A 16,105-nucleotide genomic window follows, 5' to 3' on the forward strand; every position below is an offset into this window, starting at 1 on the left:
TGGGGAGTCCCTAAGCTGTGATCAGCTGAACTGCTGTTTTTTGGGGGGTTTTAATGGGCATGTGGGTTTTGTGAGCACAACTATGTCCATTAAAAAAATGAAAAATAGGAGCAAGCCCCCTTTACCCCCTCCTGCAGAGCCCGCCCAAAAACAAAGCCTGGTGGTCTTGTAGCCCCCTCTGATGCCACACCCTCCCACTAAGCCCCTGTCTCCCCACCCCCACTGAGCCCCCAACTGACCCAATACCCGCACCTGCCTGAAGGATGACCCCCCCACCACCCCAGGACAGACGACCCCACCAATACCACCTGTACCTTTTCTCCAAACCGGTAGGAGGGATTCCCACTCCATCCTGCCTGAAGGATACTATCCCACCGGCCCGGGGCCCCGTGACAATGTCCTGCCTACAACCCCATATCTTTTAGATGAAAATCCGGCAGGAGGGATGCCCACTCCCTCTTACTGGCAGGCCCGCCTCTTCAAAATGGCAGGCTTTCCCCTTTCTGGTACATCCTGGCAGGAGCATGGATGGAGGAGGATATGTGGGTTGGAGGAAGAGATTTGGGGGGGGGTCTTTTTTTTTCTAAACAGCAGGGTCTCCTGTCAAAGCCTTACTTTCCTGTCAGTGCCTGAACCAATCAGCATTCAGGCACTGACAGGAAAGTAAGGCTACAACAGCTCAGACTCTGCCATTAAAGTCTACATGAGAAAACAACGCATTTCCCTACTGTGCATTACACGACGTGTTCAATAGAACAGTACTGAGCTCCTTGTAATACATTAGCATGACTGCTACAATAATCGGTAGCAGCCACAGAGACTCCTTTTGTGTATTGGCAGGGCAGCTTTCAGTGCCAGTAAGAGTACTTTAACAACTCTTATTGTCATAAAAGTTTTGAGCACTGGGGCCTCAGTGAAACATGCTCAGTGAAAATAACCCACTGATATAGTGACCAGTGAGACTAATTAAACAGAAAATTAACTGGTGAAGAGAAGAGTTTTAAAGGTTTCTTTTGGACACCTATTAAACTACAAACTGGTACATCCGATTTTCTGTTTCACAATCTTTTTGTTTTGCTGCTTCATTTCCTTTGTGGATTCTTATTGTGCTATTTGCATTCTCATCTGTGGGTAACATCATTCACAGAACCTGGTAGACACTACCAAGGGTCAGATGCTCTAAAATCACAGTTAAAATCCTATGGTTGCTGTATTGCCAGTAAATGGTCCGATTTGAAAGTGGTGACCAATGTAGAAACAATTTCATATGGAAATGAGTTTTGCGGAGGTCCACTGTAATACTATTCTATCAGTTGTTGGAAAGAACAACTGACATGCGCAGGGCCGACAGGGGAAGCCCCAAAGAGCTGGGTGGCAGGGGAACATAAGATTTGCCACTGCTGGGTCAGACCAGTGATCCATCGTGCCCAGCAGTCCGCTCACGCGGCGGCCCTTAGGTCAATGACCAGTGCCCTATTTGAGTCTAGCTCAGTTGTTTGAGGCAAGAAGTGTAGTTTTTTTTTTTTTAATGGACAGAGATGTTGTGCATATTTTACACATGCACAACATCTGTGCCTATTAAAAAAATAAAAATAAAAAAAAGGTGTCTGGGAACCCCCCCGCCCCCCAAAAAAAAAAAATACAAAAAAACAAAACAAAAAAACCCATGGCAAGAGGGAAGCCCACACCCTCCTGCCTTGGTCACCTGGACCCCTCCAAAACCCCACCTTTAAACTGAAGATCGGCAGAAGAGATGCTCATTCCCTCCTGCTGGCAGGATGCACTAGGAGGGGTCTAACTGTTCAAGTAACTCCTAGGAAACTAGTCATAATGTACAGAATTCAAATGTATTCAGGATTTGACAGAAATCAACTTCAACAACAACATCATTCCATTAGTTGAAGATCTGTCCTTAAGCGTTCAGACAGTTCACACAGATCTTACGCATTTGTCAGGTGTTTCAGAATTATTATTCTAAGTTATATGCTGTGCCCCCTGATTTGGGGTTGGAGAGCTCTCAGTATTTAGAGAATATTAACTTGCCGAGGATTGGAGAAGGTGGCCTTGGACAAACTGAATGCTCCGATTACTTCTGGCGAGGTGGAGTGGGCAATCTCTGATAGTGCATTGAGCAAGGCACCGAGGGTGGATGGTCTAAGAGCAGAAACACTCCACAAAAGAACCGCTTCTATGAAGCGACACCCATTCCCTGATGTTTTTCCCCCTCCCCATAAACCTCCATTTATTATTATTTTTACGATGTAATTATAAACTTTCCTTTCCCCCACTCCCTCAAGTCCAGGTATGTCATCGTCTACTTTATGTTTCACCTTTTCTTTTTACCCCATTTTTACATTTACTTTTATGCTTTTAGCTTTGTAAACCGGCCAGATACACGCTGACGGTCGGTATATTAAAATGTAAATAAACTTGGAAACTCTTCAGCTTGGAGAGGTGATGGCTCAGGGGTAATATGATGGAGGACTATGGAATGCTGAGTGAAGTGGAAAATAAGATCGCTAAAAAGTCAAGATGGCTGCCGTCACAAAATTCATGCCAAAATCGCAATATTTTTCACACTTCCCAAATTCTAAAAACAGCAATTTTAGGATTTTTCAGGAGGGGAGGGGAAATAAAAGAGAATATTCCGAAACACTTAAACTCCCACTTTTTCATCCTCCTCTGATGTCTCTCACAGGGTGTCAGCCTGTGTGCTCACACTATGACCTGACAGGATCAATGCTGCAGCCTACTTTCAGTTCTCACAGAAGCTGAATGAGAAATTTCACTGCCACAATGATGGGAATGGTTCAGGAAAGCTGATCTTCGGGCTGTCAGTCAAACTACTATGTCTGACTACACCTCAACCCTGCGGTCCAAAGGATGCTTAACAGTAGGTGGCCCTGATCTCTGGAGAAAACTATGCAGGCTGGCTAACTGGTACCCAGTGGGATCAGCCTGTCAGCTATAGACAGAAGTTTGTGAATTTTCAAGCAAGTAGAGCTTCAAGACCACTCCAAGCACTAAAATATCCGAAAAGGAAACAAAATTACATTGAATTAAAAATAATAAAATGGGGAGAGCAGAGAAAACTCATCTGCAGTCATGCATGCAGAATGAAAGAACTGAAGGTGGAGCTAGAGAGCACAGTGAAATATCTGGAGTGCATTCCTTCTGCAGCATGCAGCTAAAGGGAAATAACCCTACTGTCTAGAATGTCTCACCTATTGCAATAGAATAAGTATTAGGACAAGGGTCCTTTTCCCCTCAGGGCAAAAAAACCCTATCCACTCATATTAACTGTTGTCTCACATTTTTCTATTTTAAAATGCTCCAAGAATAAAGCTACTCATATTACTAACTTGTTTTTAAAACCACCAACAATGTGGTCAAAGCTTTCCTAAGTTTTCAAATCACAGTCCTAGAATTCACAACAAGTTATGAGGCAAGGATGTACTGTTATGGAAAATTATTATTTGTAAGATGTGTCAAAATTTCCAACTCGCTCTTCAAAAACAATGCAGAAAGTCAGCAGATGAATGTTGCCAGAGCCTGGGAAGTAGTGCTGCCCGATTTCCGATTTGAATCGATTCACCGATTCGAATTGGGTGAACCGATTCGCTAAAAAAAAAATAAAAAAATTCTGCCTCCCAATTCGATGACCGACCCTCCTCCCCGTGCCTTCCTAAAGCAGGAGCGGCAGCGTTGCCTGTCTACTGCCGTTGCAGGAGGCAAGGGGGACGGATCAGTCGGGAAGGCCTACCCCTCATCTCCGAAGGCCTGCATCCCCCCCGAAGGCCTGCATGTTCATCCAGCTTTCCCACTCTTACCTTAACATAATATGGCAGCCTGCAGGATTGCTGGTGCTGCAGCGATCCTTACAGCTGCTGTCGTTGTCAGCGGCACGCTCCCTTTGCCGCGATCCTGCCCCTGATGTCAGAGGAGGGGTGGGATCGCGGCAGAGGGAACGTGCTGCTGCTGTTGATGGTAGCTGCAAAGATCGCAACAGCACCAGCAATTCTGCATGCTGCCGTATTATGTTAAGGTAAGAGCGGGGAAGCTGGCTGAACATGCAGGCCTTCGGAGGGGGAGGGCAGGCCTTTTGGGGGGGCAGGCCTGGCCTTCAGGGGAAGCTGGGGGAACGGGCAGGCCTTCAGGGGGGGCAGACCTTTAAAAGAAGCTAGGGGAACATGCAGGCCTTCTGGGGAGGGTGGCCCTGGTGTAGAAGTACACGGAGGGAGGGAACAGGGTGTTCAAAGAGACGTGCATATAATGAAGGGGGGGGGAAATAATGGGTCTAAAACAGAGGAGAGGGAGAGAAATGGTTGGCAATGGGATTTAGGGAAGGAAGGAATAGAAAGGGAGAGAAGTTGGACACAAGGGATGGTGTGGAGGGGGGTAAGAGAGAGATACTGGATTGGAGGGTAGTTGGGAAGAGAAAGGGAGAGCTGGTGGACCCTTGGATGGTGGGGAAGGAGGGAGAGATGCTGGATGAAGGGTAACTGAGAAAAGAAAAGATGGTGGATCTGGGGATGGTGGGGTCTATCGCTGCAACTGCGGGGGGATGGAGATGAAAAAAAAAGGAAAGATGCCAGACTTCTGAGGGAGGGAAGGGAAATGGAAGGGGAAGACAGTGATGGAAGATGGCTGGTTAGCACGGAGAAAGAAGAAAGAAGGAGACCCTGATCAAAAGACAACCAGCGCCTGGGACCAACATTATTTGAATAATGACCAGACAACAAAAGGTAGAAAAAATAATTTTATTTTCTGTTTTGTGATTACAATATGTCAGATTTGAAATGTGTATCCTGCCAGAGCTGGTGTTAGACCATGAACGTGAGCTAGGATTTAACAGAGAGAGGAAAAGTATTTTTTGTTTATTTTGTTTACACCACAGCGCCAGTGTGGGTAGGGGAGGGCAAAGGGCATGAAAAGTCTGTAAAAGGGGCGAAGAGGCTATAAAATAAACCCACCAGGATGTTTGAAAAAACACCCAATTGGGCAGGAAAATCGAATCGAATAAAAATAAAAAAAATCGATTCAGTAGGCTGAATCGAATCAAAATTTTTTTTTTCCTGAATCAGGCAGCACTACTGGGAAGATGCTGGCAGCTGACCTAAAATGCTAAGCACAAAAATTAGGACAAGAAATCTGCTTACTTTGTATTTTGGGACCCACTACAATTAGAACAATTTCTAAAAGACCATGAGAATGTCCAGTCCTGAGTGGAATCAAACTAATTAGTAACATTGATAATCTTTAGGATCTTTTGATTCAGTTATTATTTTAGTGAGATTTGTTTTTCTTTAAATTTAAGAAAGACTCTTTCCTTGACGAGGACTTGATGGATATTCTTTAAAAAAAATTTGTAATTTTTTCTTTGACAGAAGTAATAATGATCTCCATTTTCTTTAGCTTTATGTATAAGATGTTTTGAAAGTTCAATTTAAAAAAAATGAAATCTGCTTACAGCACCTGTTTAGAATCTCTCAACTTTTAAAGGAAGAGGTGGAGCAGCTACATTTAGTTCTTCATTTTCCTTTACTCTGAGCTAAACTTACTCATAAGAAAATATTTGCTATCCTTTACACAAAGGCTCTGATTCTATAAATGATGCCTAAAGTTAGGCAGCTAGATTGGCGCATCTAACTTATTAAAAAAAGTTTAATTGGTGCTGATAATTAAAAATTAGCACAAAGACAGAGCGGAATTGTCCCAATCAGAATGATGCGCACCAAAAAAGTGTCCTTCAACTTATCTGATGAATTCAAATGCCTTTATTCGTGCAAAGTTTCATAAATACATCCATGGACTCAATGAGCCTTTATTCGTTCAAAGTTTCATAAATACATCCATGGACTCAATGAGCCTTTATTCGTTCAAAGTTTCATAAATACCATTTTATACTTCCCAACACCACACTGAAAAGGCAATATAGTGCTCACTGAGAACAAAATATACAAGTCCTAAAACTCATTCAAATACCCATCCAAGTCAAAATTTATGCAACCCTTACATGGAAAAGGCAAATAAATTAGGTGTTTCAAAGAAAAATAACTGCATCAAAAGACAGACAATATGGGCATTTAAAATTCCAAAAACATGATCAACGCAGCACTCAAATTCATGGCATTCTGCCCTGACTTGCAAACTTGCAGGAGCTTGAAAACGCTTTCTATTTGAATGCTGAACAGTGTGTTACAAAGACCTAGCTCTGAAGATCTGTAGCTTACTTAGAAACTCCTACCCCTTGCATTGTCCCCAACTCACATTTTCATGTTTCATATGCTTGAGCAGCCGTAGCTCTCGGTAGGTTCTTTTAGCATGGATGATGGACTGAAATGGTCGGGATAGCTTCTTCACTGCTACCCTAAGACCACTTTTTAGGTCAAAAGCAGAACTGCAAAGGAAAAGAATGAACAAAAACATTTTTTTCAAAATGCAATTTAAAAGAATAGCCAGAGATGTAACCCAAATCTTCAGTCATAGTGATAAACAAAACATAGCCAATTAATCTGTAATTTGTATTTCAGCTAAAAATTAATTATGCATTATTATCACACAAAAAGAGATTATGTACTTACCCTGGTAAGCTCTTTTCCAGTACATAGATGAGACATTCTAGACCAGGGGTGTCAAAGTCCCTCCTTGAGGGCCGCAATCCAGTCAGGTTTTCAGCATTTCCCCAATGAATATGCATGAGATCTATTAGCATACAATGAAAGCAGAGCATGCAAATAGATCTCATGCGTATTCATTGGGGAAATCTTGAAAACCTGACTGAATTGCGGCCCTCAAGGAGGGACTTTTATACTCCTGTTCTAGACAGATGTATTATATCCCCATAGCTGTGTGCATCTGCAAAAGGAATCCACTCTGGATTTTTCCTCTCGTTTCTGCTGTCCATCACTGAGCTCCTTAGTATCACCTACAGTTAGTATCCAAGCACTGAGAGCAACCCAATACATGCAGCTATGGGGATATAACCCATCTGTCTAGAATATCTCACCTATTATACTGGCATCTAGCTGTCCCTTATACCTGGAATAAATTACCCGAGTTTGTCCGCCAAGCCTCTTCCCTTACTTTGTTTAAAAGCAGACTGAAAACCCACCTTTTTGATATAGCCTTCAATCCTTAACCCTACTCCTCTGCCCTCCAACCCAGCCAGCTGATTAACCCTTCCCCTTAACTGTATCCATGACATCCTGTTTCAGTCTTTGGGAAGCTGAGCCGAGATTGTGATGTCATAATGCCTCATTCCACCAATAAAAGTCAACCTCATCAGTGATGTCACAATGGCTTGATTGTCCTGTACTCCCCTCTGCCCTCCAACCCAGCCCACTGATTAACCGTTCCCCTTAACTGTATCCATGACATCCTGTTTGTCTGTCTTGCCTGTTTAGATTGTAAGCTCTTTCAAGCAGGGACTGTTTTCTTACTCTTTGTGACTCTGTACAGCGCTGCATGCATCTGGTAGCACTATAGAAATAATTAATAGTAGTAATAGTAGTAGTAAAATAGTTTTATACTCAGTGTGTACTCTCCCTATTTAGGATATCAGCCAATTATCAATTGTCTGATGATACAAATGATGATAAAAATGTCCCTCCAACAGAATATATACTGCTGTCAATTTCATCGCAGGGACATTTTTTGAGCTACTGAATTGTTTCCAATTCACCATCACAGTTGATCATGATGCTATGAAAGCATCATCTGTTGGATATCAATTGTACCCCTGAGGCAGACTCCCAAGCCAAAACACGGACCGTGTCGGGTCTATGACACACAGTGTAGACTGTTACATTGTTATCTTAATGAATATTATTCTATTTGACCTATTCCGGGTTGATGTGTACATTTCCCAACCCCACTTGATCATTCTTGATATTACCTGCACCATTTGGAGCATTTGCAAAGTATTATTACAATAAACTTTGGCATCAAGTACCTTGTATCCATAGTACTGCTTTTGTTTTTGGTTGTCCACTTCTAGGGCACATTAAAATAGTGGTCCGATATCAGCAGACATACTTAAAATGTTAAAAAAGTAAGTCCTCACAACCACAGCTTAAGGTGTTCTGAACTGAAACACTAGGGGGGGGGGGGGAGAACAAAATACTGTGAACTTTCAGTAGAATTACTACAGTTTTAAGTTTATTTTGTCAGCCAACTATATTGCACAAGAGGTTTTTAATAGCCAGAAACCGTGCATAGCTGCATTTCAACTGCAAAAAGTCTGGAAACAAAGCAAACATCTAGAGAGTCTCAAGACAAAAAGATAGTTTTAGGGGGAGGAGAAGCACATGGTGTATAAATGTTTTGTGGAAGACCTTGGTTTGTTTTCCAAACTAGCAATGCTGCAGAGGAAATATTCATAGGTCCTTTTTGTAAATATTTATTGGCCAGACAAAGGGTCCAAACTAGAGGTCTGCACGGGAATGGGGATCACGGGAATCCTCCCTAACCCACAGGGACCCCCCTCTGGCTCACGGTACTCCCACGGAGACCCCCCTCTAGCCAACGGGACTCCCACAGGGATGGAAGGCTTTGGAAGCAGGGTTCGTCCATATAATATAATGGACACGTCAGCCTTAGTAAAAGAGGGGGTTTATAAGTTAATTACCTAAACAGAAAACAAAAAAAAGGGTTCCACCAAAGAGATTCCACAAGGAAAACAGCAGCGTAAACACAAAAGAAACTGTGGAATTGATGATCCTGTCAGAAGTAATTGCTGCTTTTTATGGGGACGGGCGGGGATAGAGGTAATTCCTTGCGGGGACGGGTGGGGACGGAGAGGATCCTAGCGGGGACGGGCAGGGATGGATGGAATTTCTGTTCCCGTGCAACTCTCTAGTCCAAACTAGCAGGACTGTGGAAGGAGATACTGCTTCTGGTTCGCAGCCAAAGAATTGTCACAATGCCTGGGTTGAATTGGAAAAAGGGTACAAAATAGGGGAAACCCCTAATGTAACTTCAAATGAAGGCTTACGGTGCTGTAGAATGAATGATAATTCTGATAGAACTGAAAGCCCAGAGAAGCAGGAAGAAATTATTGGGGAGGAGGGAGAAGTTTTATTTACAAAAAAATAATATGAAATAGTCCTACAGGCTTTCAAAATGTGCTGAATATCCAGCCTCTGCTGCAGCTATGTATCAATGTAAGCACAGAAAGCACAGCTACTTACTATAACAGGTGTTATCCTGGGACAGCAGGCAGATATTCTCACAAATGGGTGATGTCATCCATGGAGCCCCAGTACGGACAGTGAAAAGTATAGTATCGCTTTAAGCTTTATCCTTAGACAAGCAGGCAGCACATTCTCACAAATGGGACTCCTTAGCTCGAATAAATGGGATGGAGGGAGAGTTTGGTTCCAAAAACTCAGAAAAACTCAAGTTGCCTCATAAACTTAGACCTAATGTCTGATGCGAGATCGCAGAGACAAGGGAAGGAACCTAATGGACAAAATGAAAAAAGGAAACCTATGTTTCACTAGAGATAAACGGAAATATCCGATAAAACCTGTGTGGCATGGAAGTTGAAAGATAATAAATGACCTCCTAGAGTCAGTTGAATCTAAATATATGCGATGGATATCCCCAAAAGATTTACGAACCAAATAAGAGAGGCTACTGGCTAATGCACCTACCTATATGGAGAAGCTGACCCAACGAACAATTGAAATCAGTCCTATCCTTGAGTAGATACGAATGAAAAGGGAAAGGAACTTGTAACCTATTCTGAGCTCTTTGGGGAGAACGGGATTGAAAAGGAATTAAATAAATAAAGGTCATCCAAGCCGTGATTTCTTGTACAGTGGAACCTTGGTTTATGAGCATAATTCGTTCCAGAAGCATGCTCGTAAACCAAATTGCTCGTTTATCAAAGCGAGTTTCCCCATAGAAAGTAAGGGAAACTCACTTGATTCGTTCCAACCCCCCGAGGCCAGCAGCACTGCTCTATCCCCCCGAGAACTGGCATTGCTCTCCCCGCTCAAGAAGGCCCCCCCGCGTGATCCAGAATCCCCCCACGCCACGATCTGGCACCCCCCACCCACCCGAACACTTTGCTTACCCTCCATCTGGCACCCGGCACCGATGCAAAGGACATGCTGGTGCCCGAAGATCTACAGTCCTTTTTGCTGGGCCTTGAGCATCTGCGCATGCTCAAGGCCTTCGAGTTTCCGCTCTCTCCAAAATTAGGCACCCCCATTCTGCCTTTCAACTTGGGTTGATACAATATGGCCCATCGGACCCTTGGTAGTTTTTCAAGCCATATATATATATATATATATATATATATATATAGCACAGTTACTTACCGTAACAGGTGTTATCCAGGGACAGCAGGCAGATATTCTTTACGCATGGGTGACGTCACCGACGGAGCCCACGGTACGGACCTTTTTACTAGAAAGTTCTAGTTGGCCGCACCGCGCGTGCGCGAGTGCCTTCCCGCCCGACGGAGGAGTGCGTGGTCCCCAGTTAGTATAAGCCAGCTAAGAAGCCAACCCGGGGAGGTGGGTGGGACGTAAGAATATCTGCCTGCTGTCCCTGGATAACACCTGTTACGGTAAGTAACTGTGCTTTATCCCAGGACAAGCAGGCAGCATATTCTTTACGCATGGGTGACCTCCAAGCTAACAAAGAGGGAGGAGGGATGGTTGGCCATTAGGAAAACAAATTCTGAAGTACAGATTGGCCGAAGTGCCCATCCCGTCTGGAGAAAGCATCCAGACAGTAGTGAGTAGTGAATGTGTGAACTGAGGACCAGGTGGCCGCCTTGCAGATTTCCTCAATGGGTGTGGAACGGAGGAAAGCAACAGAAGCGGCCATAGCTCTTACCCTGTGGGCCGTGACAGCACCGTCCAGTGACAGACCGGCCCGAGCGTAACAGAACGCGATGCAAGCTGCAAGCCAGTTGGATAGCGTCCGTTTAGAGACCGGTCGACCCAAACGATTCGGGTCGAAGGTCAGGAAGAGCTGAGGGGACAAGCGGTGAGCCCTTGTACGATCAAGATAGTAAGCCAGGGCACGTTTGCAGTCAAGACTGTGCAATGCCTGTTCTCCGGGATGTGAATGAGGTTTCGGGAAGAAAACAGGCAACACAATGGACTGGTTGAGGTGAAAAGCTGAGACCACCTTTGGAAGGAACTTTGGATGGGTGCGTAGAACCACCTTGTCATGGTGAAAAATAGTGAACGGTGGATCGGCAACCAGTGCATGAAGCTCACTAACCCTCCTGGCAGAGGTGACGGCAATGAGGAAAAGAACCTTCCAAGTTAGAAATTTGAGCGAAGTTGTGGCAAGTGGCTCAAAGGGAGGTTTCATGAGGGCAGACAAAACCACATTCAGGTCCCAGACGACCGGAGGAGGCTTCAGAGGTGGTTTGATGTTGAAGAGGCCCCTCATGAATCGGGAAACCAGAGGGTGAGCCGTGAGGGGTTTTCCTAGGACAGGCTCATGAAATGCCGTGATGGCACTGAGATGGACTCTGATTGAGGTAGACTTGAGGCCTGCGTTGGACAGGGAGAGTAAGTAGTCCAGGACAGTTTCCACAGCTAAAGAGGTGGGATTATGATGATGACGGAGGCACCAAGAGGAGAACCTGGTCCACTTCTGATGGTAACATTGGAGGGTGGCCGGTTTCCTGGAGGCGTCCAGAATGAGACGTACAGGCTGAGACAGATTTCCTGAAGAGGTCAGCCCGAGAGAAACCAAGCTGTCAGGTGGAGCGAAGACAGATTGGGATGTAGTAGAGACTGATGTTGCTGTGTAAGTAGAGTAGGAAACACAGGTAGAGGAATGGGCTCCCTGGAGCTGAGCTGAAGTAGAAGGGAGAACCAGTGTTGACGCGGCCACCGGGGAGCTATGAGGATCATGGTGGCTCCGTCCCTGCGGAGTTTGGATAAAGTCCGCAACATCAGAGGTAGCGGAGGAAAGGCATAGAGGAACCGATCCGTCCAGTCGAGAAGGAATGCATCCGGGGCCAGACGATGAGGAGAGAAGAGTCTGGAGCAGAACTGGGGCAGCTGATGGTTGTGAGGAGCTGCGAATAGGTCCACCTGCGGAGTGCTCCAGCGAGCAAAGATGGAGTGGAGCGTGGGAGGATCCAAAGTCCACTCGTGAGGTTGAAGGATGCGGCTGAGATTGTCGGCCAGGGAGTTCTGCTCGCCCTGGATGTAGACAGCCTTGAGGAAGAGACTGCGGGCCGTGGCCCAGGTCCAAATGCGAAGAGCCTCCTGGCAAAGGAGGCGAGATCCGGTGCCGCCCTGTTTGTTGATGTAGTACATGGCAACTTGGTTGTCCGTGCACAGGAGCAGAACCTGAGGGCAAAGAAGGTGCTGGAAGGCCTTGAGAGCATAGAACATGGCTCGTAGTTCCAGGAAATTGATGTGATGAAGGCGCTCCTGCGGGGTCCAAAGACCTTGGGTGCGAAGGTCCCCCAGGTGAGCTCCCCATGCATAGGGGGAGGCATCCGTGGTGATGATCATGGAATGCGGGGGCAGATGAAAAAGAAGGCCCCTGGAAAGATTTGAGGAGTCCAACCACCATTGTAGAGATTGCTGAAGAGACAATGTCACAGAGATGGGATGAGAAAGAAGATTCGAGGTCTGCGACCATTGGTTGGCCAGAGTCCATTGAGGTGTCCTGAGGTGGAGTCGTGCCAGGGGAAGCACATGCACCGTCGAGGCCATGTGGCCCAGGAGGACCATCATCTGTCTGGCAGAAATGGAGTGATGAAGGAGCACCTGACGACACAGGCGGAGCAGGTTCCGCTGACGGTCGGAGGGGAGAAACGCCCTCATTAGTGTGGTGTCGAGAACTGCTCCAATGAACTGAAGGCGCTGCGTGGGAAGCAGATGCGACTTGGGGTAGTTGATCTCGAACCCCAGGAGGTGGAGGAGAGAGATGGTCTGATGAGTGGCTTGTAGCACAAGCGGAGACGTAGGTGCTTTCACCAACCAATCGTCCAAGTAGGGAAACACCTGGAGGTTGTGAGACCTGAGGAAGGCCGCCGCCACAATGAGGCATTTGGTGAACACCCTGGGTGATGAAGCGAGGCCAAAAGGTAGCACTTTGTACTGATAATGGCGATGGTGCACCTGGAATCTTAGGTAGCGACGTGAAGCTGGATTGATTGGTATGTGAGTGTAGGCCTCTTTGAGGTCCAGGGAACATAGCCAGTCGTTCTGAGAGAGATGAGGGTAAAGCGTGGCAAGGGAGAGCATTCTGAACTTCTCCTTGACAAGACATTTGTTGAGGTCCCTGAGATCGAGAATGGGACGTAGGTCTCCTGTCTTTTTTGGAACCAGAAAGTAACGGGAGTAGAATCCCCGGCCCCTTTGTTCCAGAGGTACTTCTTCGATGGCATTGAGGAGAAGGAGGGATTGGACCTCCCTCAGGAGGAGGGGGGTTTGAGTTGAAAGAGAAGCAGACTCTACGGGAGGATTGTCTGGTGGAAGAGTCTGGAAGTTGAGAGAGTAGCCGTGGCGGATGATGTTGAGGACCCACTGGTCCGATGTGATGACCTCCCAACGGCTGAGAAAAATGTGGAGCCTGCCTCCGATTGGTTGAGGGAGAGGCAATGAGGGTGGAAGACTGGCTAAGCCCTGGAGAGAGGAGTCAAAAGGGCTGAGAAGGTTTGGCAGGAGGAAGAGGTTTGGCAGGTTGATTAGACTGTGCACGAGCCTGGTTGTGGTGTTGTTGGCGAGCCCGCCTAGGTTGCTGTGAAGGTGGGTTAAGCGGCCTAGCGGAGAACCTGCGCTGGTATGAAGACTGTGGTTTGTAAGGCCGAGCAGGAGGGGCCTTCTTCTTTGGTTTAATGAGAGTATCCCATCTGGTCTCATGGGCGGAGAGTTTTTGTGTGGTGGTCTCCAGAGACTCTCCGAACAATTCGTCTCCTGTACATGGGGCGTTGGCTAGTCGGTCCTGATGGTTGACATCCAGATCAGAGACCCTGAGCCAGGCCAGGCGGCGCATGGCCACAGCGATGGCAGATGCACGAGAGGTGAGCTCAAAGGAGTCATAGATGGAGCGTACCATAAATTTCCTAAGTTGAAGCAGGCTGGAGATGTGCTGCTGGAATAGTGGGACCTTGTGCTCCGGCATGTACTTTTGCATGGCGGAGAGTTGCATTACCAGATGTTTCAGGTAGAATGAAAAGTGGAAAGAGTAATTGTTTGCCCTGTTGGCAAGCATGGCATTCTGGTAGAGCCGCTTGCCAAACTTGTCCATAGTTTTGCCCTCCCTGCCAGGAGGGGTAGAGGCATATACACTGGAGCCTTGAGTCTTTTTTAAAGTGGACTCAACCAGGAGAGATTCATGGGGCAGCTGGGGTTTATCAAATCCCGGGATTGGAATAACCCTGTAAAGGCTATCCAGTTTACGGGGTGCCCCAGGGACAGTTAATGGATTTTCCCAATTTTTATAAAAAGTTTCCCGTAGGATGTCATGCACGGGTAACTTCAGGAACTCCTTAGGGGGTTGATCGAAATCTAATGCCTCCAGGAAAGCTTGTGATTTCTTGGAATCAGATTCCAGAGGCAAAGATAAGGCCCCCGATAACTCCCTGAGGAATTTCGAAAAAGAAGATTGCTCAGGTTTAGATGTGGTATCGGGGGCCGAGGGCTCTTCGTCCGACGACGATGCATCCTCCTCGGTACCGAGGGGAGATTCCTCCCAGAGGTCCGGGTCTCTGACATCGGTGTGTGCGTGCCGAGAGACTGGAGTGGAAGGCTCGGTATGATGAGCTTTAGACCGAGACTTGCCTGAGCGTACCGAGACGGTACCGGGGGATGAAGACCTGTGTCTGTCTCGGTCCCGGGAAGAACGGTGCCGGTCAGGTTCGCGGGAAGACCGGTGTTCCGCTCGGTCCCGAGGAGGATCGGATGTCGTCAGAGCGACGGCCTCGGCATGGGCATGGATATGCGGTGCCGAGAGAATGGGCATGGATGGGTCCATAGGTACCGATGGCGTGGATACCGGTTGGACGGTGTGGGGCTCGGGCCGGTCTGGTACCGAAAGCAGCGGTGCCAGGATAGAGGGCAAGAGCTGTTTAAGTTGCGTTTGGAGTTGTTCCTGCAACTTATCCTGGAGGATGGCCGCAATGCGGTCATCCAGGGGTGGCACCGGAACCACTTTTTTCTGCTTTGGTTCCATGGGTGCCGCTCTACGCTCCGGCGATGAGGAGGCCGATGACGAGGCACTCACCGATATCGGAGCGGAGCGCTTTTTAGTTCGGCATGGAGCCGAAAGAGCCGGTGTCGCCACCGAGGTGGGAGGGCGCTCAAGGGTGGAAGGCTTCTTAGCCGGCTTACCTGGCGCCGATGTGATGTCAGGCGGTGTCGAGGTGGTCGGTGCCGACTTCGATGGTGCCGCAGTTGAAGAAGTCGAGTCCATAGTCGGGCCGGTGCCGAACAGCAGACTTTGCTGGATTTGGCGATTCTTCAAAGTGCGTTTTTTAAGAGTGGCACAGCGGGTGCACGAGTCCGCCCGATGCTCCGGTCCCAAACACTGTAAACACCAATTGTGTGGGTCAGTGAGGGAGATCGGGCGTGCACACCGCTGGCACTTCTTAAAACCGGGCTGCGGGGGCATGAATGGAAACACGGCCTCCGCAAAATCAAACCCCGAGGCCTGGATCGTGACAACAGGCCCCGCCGGGGCAAAGACAAAAAACGAAACTGGGGACCACGCACTCCTCCGTCGGGCGGGAAGGCACTCGCGCACGCGCGGTGCGGCCAACTAGAACTTTCTAGTAAAAAGGTCCGTACCGTGGGCTCCGTCGGTGACGTCACCCATGCGTAAAGAATATGCTGCCTGCTTGTCCTGGGATAAATATATATATATATATATATATATACAAACACTTTACGTGTCATGGTCCAGAAAAAGACCTTAGAAATCCCGATCGGAAGAGCCATAAACAGGTACAGCAATCATCTTTACTATAGCAATATGGCCCAGCCAACTCAAGGTCAACCCATCCCATTTATCCAAATACCCAAAGAGATGTGTGAGGAGACCTGGGTAATTTGCGGAATATAACTGCAGGATCTGCTGTTAACTGGACTGGTAAATATTTGAGGAAATGTGT

At 47.1% G+C, this 16,105-nt stretch overlaps 1 protein-coding gene across 2 annotated transcripts in view; it reads right to left on the minus strand.

Annotated features, from left to right (window-relative positions):
• MAPK14 (mitogen-activated protein kinase 14) overlaps positions 1–16,105 on the minus strand; it is an 82,525-nt gene that overhangs the window by 42,819 nt on the left and 23,601 nt on the right. For both annotated transcript variants that reach the window (XM_033917336.1, XM_033917335.1), the window contains exon 2: positions 6,271–6,400. In XM_033917336.1, coding sequence (XP_033773227.1) covers positions 6,271–6,400 — 130 coding nt within the window. The remainder of the gene's footprint in view (positions 1–6,270; positions 6,401–16,105) is intronic.

Source organism: Geotrypetes seraphini, chromosome 13, assembly GCF_902459505.1.
Source record: "Geotrypetes seraphini chromosome 13, aGeoSer1.1, whole genome shotgun sequence".
NCBI lineage: Eukaryota > Metazoa > Chordata > Amphibia > Gymnophiona > Dermophiidae > Geotrypetes > Geotrypetes seraphini.